Source organism: Anolis carolinensis, unplaced genomic scaffold (assembly GCF_035594765.1).
Source record: "Anolis carolinensis isolate JA03-04 unplaced genomic scaffold, rAnoCar3.1.pri scaffold_8, whole genome shotgun sequence".
Classification (NCBI taxonomy): domain Eukaryota; kingdom Metazoa; phylum Chordata; class Lepidosauria; order Squamata; family Dactyloidae; genus Anolis; species Anolis carolinensis.
In genome coordinates, this window is record NW_026943819.1 from 4,561,821 (window position 1) to 4,571,660 (window position 9,840).

General features: G+C 41.7%; 1 protein-coding gene across 2 annotated transcripts; it reads right to left on the reverse strand.

Annotated features, from left to right (window-relative positions):
* Positions 1 to 356: 356 nt before the first annotated feature.
* Positions 357 to 9,830, reverse strand: dusp11 (dual specificity phosphatase 11). 2 transcript variants are annotated; one of them, XM_062961109.1, is made up of 10 exons: positions 9,637 to 9,830; positions 7,076 to 7,151; positions 6,683 to 6,814; positions 5,405 to 5,528; positions 5,244 to 5,304; positions 4,665 to 4,711; positions 3,276 to 3,351; positions 2,732 to 2,881; positions 1,508 to 1,543; positions 357 to 976 (listed from the first exon to the last, which is right to left on the reverse strand). In XM_062961109.1, exons 1-10 carry the CDS (start codon positions 9,813 to 9,815, stop codon positions 727 to 729), a joined length of 1,131 nt encoding a protein of 376 aa, XP_062817179.1. In that variant the 5' UTR covers positions 9,816 to 9,830; the 3' UTR covers positions 357 to 726. The 2 variants fall into 2 exon arrangements, with proteins under 2 accessions (XP_062817179.1, XP_062817178.1); XM_062961108.1 differs by having other exon boundaries at positions 2,717 to 2,881.
* Between the last annotated feature and the right edge of the window lie 10 nt (positions 9,831 to 9,840).

Below are 9,840 nucleotides of genomic sequence, written 5' to 3' on the forward strand. Positions count from 1 at the left end.
CCATGGGGTCTGAATGATACAGTCAGCTGTGGCCTATGATATTCCTAGAAAGACATTCATTCTGAACCAATTCTTTCTTTTTTTGTGCCATAAGGTACAACCCTCCTAATGTTGGTGGACTGTAACTCTAGGCAGTGATGAGTGATGGGCGACTCAGTCCACAAACATTTGGAAAGCCACACAATTACCATATATAGGAGCTTCCTATATATGATACAGGAGCATCTAAGCTGTAGTCAGCATAAATATTGTTTGGAATATATTTACAACAGAATCACACTTTGTGAAGCACAATATCCACACAAGGGAGACCATCAGTTAGGCCTTGCCATCTGAGCACCTATTAACACACTGTATTGATAGAAGAGGAAGGCAATTTTTTTATTTAATACCGATTTGAGGGGCAATCTTTGTGGGATTCGCTTCTGTGGGATGGACATGTGTGCATCCAGCACGTGATTTCCGTGTCCAATTTATGTCGGGAGAATTGTCACCAAGAGTTTAATGTCACCAGTGAATTCCTCTCATAAAAATGGCTGTGTCCTGTTTGCAATTAGGCACTAAAAAGACAGGACTTCTTTCTGAGGAAGTCAACTGAATGATCCCAGGAAGTCGGACATCCAGGGAATGGTGTAAACATTGCCAGCAGACCTTCCTCTGTGGAACAAGATTGCATGTTCTTCCTGTTCTTTTATAGATTTGGTTGTCCTTCCTGCTCTGCTTCCCTCAGTAGTAGTCCAGCTGGGATCTTCTCTTTTTCCTATTTCTCTTTCGCTTCCGTTGACCATGAGGGCTCTGCACTGGGAAACTGGTGCTTGGTGGTCCTTCTGGCAATGGCTGCTGGCAAGGTGCATAGAACAGCCCAGGACTGGGCCTGAGACTCTGCGGGATGAAGCTTGTTGTTGGGGGAAACGGGGGGCAGAACATAGGTGGGGCTTGATAGTGTGGGACAAGGCTCTGGCCAGGATAGGGAGGCCTGGAAGAAAGGCAAGGCATGTGGTTTCAAACGGCATCCCAGAAAGCATGCACAGACCTATATATATTTGTTGCCAAACTGTAATGCGTAGTGGCAAAAGGTGCATACTTTGTACCAAAAAGTTCTGAATTACAGAATTTAAAGAATTCCTTCTTCAAAAACAAAAGTGTTAGGACACCAAAGCTTCCAGCAATGGAAAGAAAATCTTGGGGTGCATTTATGCTCTAGACTAAATCCACTTTAACTGTGCTGGCTCAATGTTATAGGGTCATGGGGACTGTAAGTAACTATTACATTGTTTTTCTCTTGTATTGCATTGTTTTTAAATCTCATTGTTTTAGTTGATTGTGTGCATTGTATGCTATGTTGTTGCCATATCCTCGTTGTAAGCCGCCCAGAGTCCCCGCGGGGAGATGGTGGCGAGGTATAAATAAAGTTATTATTATTATTATTATTATTATCATCATCATGGGCGCTGCCAAAGAATGCTGATGCCTCACCAAAATACAATCCCAGTATCTTGTTATTTACCTGGGTGGGATCAGTCCTCCCCTTGGATCAAAGTGCCTGCAAAACAAAGAAGGCAAGAGGTCCTAAGAACGGCTCTGCTGCCTGAGACACCCTTTTTGAGAGAAGTCTTTCTCAGCAGCCCTACAAGCCACAAATGGTTCTCTATGACACATTGTTTTAGCCATCCCATGGAGCTCTTTGGAGCCAGATACCAGATACAGGTGGGGCCGAGGAATGTTCTACATGGATCTGTTTATCTTGTGGGACAGAGGGGCTTGAAATCGATTTGCCCTGCCACTCCATGTCCCCCATCCAGACAGAATGGCTGCGAAATGGCAGAGCAGAGGCAGGAAGCAGGCGGAGACCCCAGGGTCAGGTCTGCTGATACGAGGGCTATCCACAAAGTATGTTACGTTTTGGAATTAAAAATTAACAAAGTATAGGATAAAATATTTATTATATATAGTTGAAAGCCATACTTCAATAGTACTTTTAAACATAGTCCCCATTCAAAATTAGTCACTTTTCAGAACGATTAATGAGTTTAGAAAGTTCCTACCCTCAGCAGTTTCCCAAGGACGAGCAGCCAGAATCGGACAGGGCTTCGTAGCTGTTTCTCCTTGGAGGTTACGCCGCTCTCCTCCAGGCTGCTTTCCAGAGCTTGCTCAGCAGCAAGTGCTTGCAAGCCCTGGCCGATTCTGGCTGCTCCTCTTCGGGAGGAGAGGTAAACCTGTGCCTTTTCCTTGAACTGGCAGGAAGGGAAGCCTCAATGTTTGGATTCTTGAGATCTTGCAAAATAAGCGAGAGTGGGTTTTTTGCTTGCTCCTCCCTCCTGCATTCATTCTTCAGCTGGCTGAGTTTTAGGATTCGGCGGGAAACTGCTGAGGGTAGGAACTTTCTAAACTCATTAATCGTTCTGAAAAGTGACTAATTTTGAATGGGGACTATGTTTAAAAGTACTATTGAAGTATGGCTTTCAACTGTATATAATAAATATTTTATCCTATACTTTGTTAATTTTTAATTCCAAAACGTAACATACTTTGTGGATAGCCCTTGTACTTTTAAAATCCAAAATGGGAAAAGGCTTCCTAAACAACAGACTCTATCCTAAAAGAAAGAGGAGGGAACAAAGGTGGCCCACTTATCCCAATTATTCCCAGTGTGGCTAATGACCATTTTCAGGAAGATCACTTATCCCTATATAGAAGGGAGAAAAGCATACAAAACCTTTGTGTTACCAACCGGAATGGTAGAGATCTTTGGGGGCCACAGTTGATAATTTCATAATCTGGGTGTGGCATGGGACCACCACTTTCATAATCTGGACGTGGGATGGGACCAGAGCGCTCCTTAATCCAACTGCACTTGGGAACTGCCACAGGAGGAGGGTTCCTTCGGAGATAAGATATCGAGAATTGAAGTGTTAGTATTTAAGGGCCATATTACTTCCCCAAGGATGTACAAGCAGCCACATGGAAGCAACTAAACCCGTTCTGTTGGACTTGAAGAGATTATGAATGAGATCAGGTCAAAATACAATGCTCTTGGGTGAGCGCAGGAAGGCAGACTTCTTCCAAGGTACTCCATTCTGTTCCTGCCCCACTCCTGACCATATATCACAGAAATATGGCGTTAGAAGAAGCGATGCTTTTCGGTACAACTGTTTTTCCCACTGAAACCTCTGATGCCAAGTATTGATTTCCCCCCACCTCTCTCCCTAATGCACAGGAAAGACAACAAAGCTGGCCTGGCAAGGCCCAACTGGAGGCAGGAGGGGAGTACATACCTTCTCTCAGACCTTCTCCTAAGGTCTTCAATGTAGTTCTTCCTCTCTATAGAATGCCCTCGGCAGCTATTGAACACTAAGGGGGAAAAAAGCCTTAGAGGGCAATTCTATGCATGGTCACCCCAAAGAAAGCCCAACAGTGCAATGTGGAATGGGCCAGGATAATTCTTACTTTAAAATGGCAACACTCCCCCTGTTAAAATGCGTGACACCACAGCACCTGGGGCTATTGCTATCCCAGTAAGCAGACAAGTTGTACTTTTCCAGCTGCTCTCTTGAGTGTCCAGGATGTTTACAATGGGACACTAACCAGAGGATAAGGACAGATGGGTCCACACTAGGACATTCTGAATCGCCACGGTAGTCCATGCTCTGGTTACATCTCGCATAGACTACTGCGATGCACTCTACGTGGGGCTGCCTCTGAAGACTGTTCGGAAGCTTCAAGTAGTCCAACGGGCAGCAGCCAAATTGTTAGCCAGAGCAGCATACAAGGAATGTACAATGCCCCTTTTACATCAACTCCACTGGCTGCCAATTTGCTTCTAAGCACAATTCAAAGTGCTGGCCTTAGCCTATAAATCCCTAAACAGTTCCGGTCCAGGTCACCTGTTTGAACCTATCTCCCTTTATGACCCGATGCGATTGTTAAGATCTGGGGAGGTCCTGCTCTCGGTCCTGTCCCCATCGCAGACTCGGTGGCGGTGGCCCCATGGCTGTGGAACTCCCTCCTCAGTGACATCAGAACAGCCCCCTCACTCTTAAGCTTTAGGAAAAATCTTAAGACCTGGCTATTTAAGTAAGCCTTGGGGTTTTTATATAACTCATAAGTATGACAGTACCTGTATAAGGACGGTGAAAGCAAATGGTGTAATGTTTATAAAGCTCAGATGGAGCTAGACCTTTGATATGTTTTAATCATCTGAAATATTATTTATTATTGATACGTTTATGTTTTTAGTTTTATAATATGGTGTTTTACTGTTATTGTCTGAATCTGACATTGAATTATTGCCACAGTTTGTAAGCTGCCTTGAGTCCCCCTTCGGGAGTGAAAAAGGTATGGTGTAAATACAATAAATAAATAATAAATAAATGATAGGGAAGCAAAGTAGAACCCACCCAGCTCCTCCCAGCATTCCCCACTCCTGGCTGTGCTAGCAGTGAGGGCTTGTAGGCCAACAATATCTGGATAGCTGTATGTGTTTCACTCCTACTTAAAATTGGCATTCAACTCTTGTCTTTCTAGCGATCTTCTCAACTGTAGAAGAACTGTGAGTGCCTCAGAATCAAAACGGCAATGTTTCCTACCTGAAGTTATTTGAAAGGTTTGCTATTTTGTAAAAAGGAATAAAATGTCATGCTCTGCAAAGATGGTGTAATGCTTACATTCTATTGCCTTGTTTGGGTCCATTCCTTCAACATCGATTAGGTACCTAAATACAATAACAACAGGTATAAGAACAAAGAGATAATACAGAATATTTTTTAAAAGCATAAAATTAAATTGCAATGGACCCAGCCGACAACAGATCTGGACCAAACTTGGCACACAGACCCAACATGGCCAGCTGTACATACAGGCCTGGTTTGGGGAGGATTGACCCACGATTCTGGGAATTGTTGTTCACCCACATAATTATGTATATTCCAATGCGAGCATTCATAAAAAACAAAATCAAAGACTGGCTTTTTTCCTAATAAATAGTGTTACTAATTAACTAAATCATATTACCTAACACGCCAAAATAAACAATGCTTTTTTCAAATAACCTGGGCACCGCCATGTACCCAAGCTAGTTCTAAATAAAGGCATAGACTTTCATCCAGAGGGGTAACTCTACTGAGTTTATTTTGTACATTTGATTTTGTTTTTAACAAAATACAAATATATTTATTTTATTTTATTCATTTAACCATATCAGAGCAGGCTGGTGACTAGCATTTCTTTTCTAAAGGGCAGCCTACCTGCAAACCAGGTAACCCGTTCGGTTCAAGCCATGCGTACAGTGAACGCCAATGAGCTTGTCTAGGAGAAACAGGAAATACAAGTTGCACAGGCATAAGCAGGCTGTTTGCTAATTGTCAATAATCAACAACACAATGACAAAAACCAATGTCATGCTCACCGTTGTGCTGGTTTTCAGCCAGAAACTTCATCACAACACTCTTGAACCGATAAATTGTATCATTAGCAGGTACTTCATGGCCAACAGTCAAAATCTTACAATACTGCAGCGTGTCTGGCAGCTCCTGCGAGAAATAAGGAAAGAGAAGCGGCTGTAATAAATCTCAGAACAGGCCAGCTACCTGAACCAATACCTATATTTCAAGGCAGAGAAAATATTTGAAATTTCTTGCAGCATCATTACCTTTGCTGATAAGCAACTTTTTTCTATCCTGGGTAGGAAATAGACTCAGAAAGGAATTCAGATAACTCACTGCAACTTCCCATTATAGCCTCCCTTCAGATATTGTTAGACTGCAGCTCTAATGATCCCTCACTATGCTGAATGGACTGATGGGATTTACAGTTTTATCAGAAAGACATCTATATGGGCCTGCTGGATTCTTGCAATATTTATTACCAATCTTTGTTTCCACAATAAGCCATTTTTTTTTCCAAAATCCAATTCTCACAGGGCCAGAAAGTGAGGTTTTTATAAGCCCACACGCGCACACACACACACACATTATATATATGGTAAAGAACTTTTAAAAGCTTCTGCACCATATACTGTTTTACCTATTTTGTTTAAACTTATATTGTAAGATGCATTGAGTCCCACAGTGGGAAAGAGAGGCAGGGTAAAATTAAATAAAACCAGACAGGTAAATATACAGATGGACAGTCTAGGAACATATAGAGAAGGGCTGCATTATTCTCAGACCCTGCAATACCCTTTCTGCTCTGCTGGTTGAACAACATGGCACCACTTACAGAATGTAAGAAACAAACTTAGATTTCTTTCTTTATAGTATCCTCTGAAATACTAAGAAGCGCAGAAATCCTCTTAAATCCAGCAAGATCCTAATTTAAACACAAATGTTTGTTTATTCTAATTCACTGCCAAGTTTGTTTATTTATTTACAACATTTTTACCCCGCCTTTCTCACTCAAGGGGACTCAAGGCGGCTTACAACACCCGGAAAGATTCAGTGCCAAACAAATCAGTAAAAATTAACAACACATTTAAAACCATTAACAATAATCAATAAGAATACATTATACAAGCTTTAAAAATCATTAAAAACATATAAATTACTTAATTCAATTCTTCCAAGAACCTTGTACATAGACCTTAATTCAGACTGTGTCAATATATTGCTTACTCATTAAATGCCAAGTGACTCTGTGAAGAACATCTATCCTAATGCTGAAGGTACAGCTGGTGAACGGAACTGACCTTTGGCTGGTAATAGCGGGTGGTGTACGTCAAATCAATGATCAAACCCAGATCTTCCTTCTGTTCCCTGATCTGACTGAGGAGGTCTTCTGGAGTGAAGCGCTCCTGCGGGGCGAGCTTGAAATCAAACCTCTGGAGAGAGAAAAAATGAGACAATTCAGCCAAATTTTCTGAGCTGCCATCAATCTCTGGGATGTCTTCTGGCCTATCAGAAGCAGAGCCCATATTTGCATAATAATGTATTCCATGCTTTGTTCGCAGAGAGGTTATTATTGTATACCTTCAAGGCAACCGTACAAGTTACATTGTCATCGCATAGTTTCTACCAGCTCAACACTATTTCAATACAAGAACCAGAATGGAAATTAAACTTCTACAGACCTCCCACCTTACCTTATGAAGAGGAACTTTAAAGGCAATGAAGCGCGTCTTGGGTAGTCTTCTTCCAAGAGGTAAATAATGCTTCCATCTAGAAAAGAGATTTTGAAATTTACTACTACTGTATAAAAACAGACAGGAAGCAACCAGATGGACCAGGAGAAAGAATGCAAGAAGCAGACAGGCTCATTGGAGAAAGGTATTTTCACTCAACTACAAAACCCATCAGTCATATTCAGCATAGTATAGGACCACTGGAACTGCAGCCCAACAATATCTAAAGGATATTTGCTCTTTCTCTCTCAAACTACCCTGTTTCTCCGAAAATAAGACAGTGTCTTATATTAATTTTTGCTCCCAAAGTTGTGCTAGGGGATGTCATATTTTTCCATGAAGAAGAATTTAAATTTATTGTTCAACAAAAAATGAACATTTATTATATACTGTACAATAGTTGTCATCACAAACCGGCATAACCAGACAAACTGTGAATCCTATCAAGAATTTCTTGTTACTACCATTATTTCCATGTTCAACAATCTACATTTACTGATTCTGTATACTCTGGTGTTCTGTTCAGCGGGCATACTTCCAAACAAAAACTTTGCTAGGTCTTACTTTCAGGGGAGGTCTTATATTTAGCAATTCAGCCAAACCTCTATTAGGTCTTATTTTCTGGGGATGTCTTATTTTAGGGGAAACAGGGTAGTTCCCACTTCATTCCACTAAACATAAAGAAAAGTACCAGGAGGGATAATAATAATAATTGCGTAAAGATAAATTGCATAAAGATAAAGCCAGAAAATTGTTTAATGACTTGCCTTTTCCTTTTGCCAGGAAATATTGAGAAAAGACGACAAAATTGCCATATATCCCAGTTTAAAGAAGATAATGTGGGATTTTAATCAGCTGTGTGGAAGGGGCCTGAGTCCACACTGCTATATATTCCAGTTCAACGCAAATATTGTGGGTTTTTCTGTCTTGATACTCTGAGCTATATAGCTGTGTGCAAGGGCCCTGATTCCACACTGCCATATAATCCAATTTAAAGCAGATAGTGTGGGATTTTATACAGCTGTGCAGAGGGGTCCGTAGACTCATCTAATCCAGTTCAAAGCAAATGTTTTTTTAAAATACATTTTTATTGATATTATCTTATATTTCATGTTGTGAGTATATTGCACATTTAATACAAACGTTCATACCTACACATCATTTATCTATTATCACTTCTCTCCATCCTCTCCCCTTCTATATTGTCTACTCACATATCTAATATATCATCATTCTATTCATTCTTTTTTTTCCCTTCCCTCCCCCTTCCCCTCCCCGCACCCCTACCCCATACCACAATTCCATTAGAAATTTAACTCCATCCATGAGCACAACTTTTCCCATTTCTGGACAATAGTTACATTATCTTCGCCTCTTTTTATCCAATTTGAATATATTGTCCATTTCTCTTTAATTTTCCTCATTTTATCTTCCTTCTTATCCTCAGAGGCTACATTTGCAATAATTTCTGATTGGACCTGGTCAAACAAATAATTATTCCAATTCACCATATTCCACTTTTTTTGTGTCTCCAGCCCCAATCTATTACTGCCTTCCCTGCAAGAATCATAGCTTTGAATAGATTTTGGTGTTTTACATTAATCTTATCATTCCCTAATATCCCCATCAACATTAATTCCATGTTTACTTGGAGTGAAATTTATTTATTTACAGCATTTATATTCCGCCCTTCTCACCCCGAAAGGGACTCAGGGCGGATCACATTACACATTCAAATGCCTTTTAACACAGAACATTCAATGCCTTTTAACACAGAACAAAGACAAACAAACATAGGCTCCGCGCCGGCCTCGAACTCATGACCTCCTGGTCAGAGTGATTCATTGCAGTGATTCATTGTAGCTGCTCTCCAGCCTGCGCCACAGCCCGAGCTAAATAATTCCTCTATTTTCCCCGTTATTTTTTTCCCAAAATGTTTTTACCCTTGGACATTCCCACCACCATCCCTTGCCTACTCCACAATGCCAACATGTTGAATTTTTATCCTTGATCATATTTGCTAATTGTCCTGGGGTACGGTACCATTTCCTTATGAATTTCATTTCCATTTCTTTGTACTTAAAGCAAATAATGTTGATTATCTGCTCTAATAATCTGGGTTATATGGCAGTATGGACTCTGATAGCCCAGCTCAAAGCAGATATTGTGGGATTTCCTGCCTTGGTGTCCTGGGTGATATGGCTGTGTGTCCCCTTAGGCCCCCATCACCTAGCAACAGCCAATCCGCTTCGTCTTTTTCCTTTCCCACAGCTCTGGGTGGCATTTTACCTTCTAGGCCTGGAATGGGCCAATTTGGGCCCTGCAGGTGTTTTGGACTGCAACTCCCACCATTCCTCACAGCCTCAGGTCCCTTCCTTTTCCCCCTCAGCCGCTTAAGCGGCTGAGGGGGAAAAGGAAAGGGCCTGAGGCTGTGAGGAATGGTGGGAGTTGCAGTCCAAAACACCTGCAGGGCCCAAGTTGGCCCATTCCTGGCCTAGGCTCTACGTGACAGGTTCTCTCACCTGTCCGGCAGCTTGCTGCTGTTGTTATTGTTGTTGTTGTTCCTCTTCCCCATTTCCGCTCCTCGGGCCTTTGCTTCCAACGAGGCGCTTCCTTCGATCCCTTCCTCCCAAAGGAAGTCAGTTAGTCGGTTAAACATCCGCTTCCAGGTTTTTCCGCTGACGCGCATGGATGGCGTCATCGCCTATCGGCTCGGCGTCCTATCA

Bases quoted from the DNA above. Each gene is read 5' to 3' on its own strand.
- dusp11 (XM_062961108.1), bottom strand. From the start codon at position 9,815: ATGACGCCATCCATGCGCGTCAGCGGAAAAACCTGGAAGCGGATGTTT. The intron at 5,529-6,682 runs GTCAGTTCCGTT...TATTTCTCGCAG, and splicing joins CCCGCTATTACCAGCCAAAG to GAGCTGCCAGACACGCTGCA. The intron at 1,544-2,716 runs GTTTTGTATGCT...TTTGTTTTGCAG, and splicing joins TTCCGGTTGGTAACACAAAG to GCACTTTGATCCAAGGGGAG.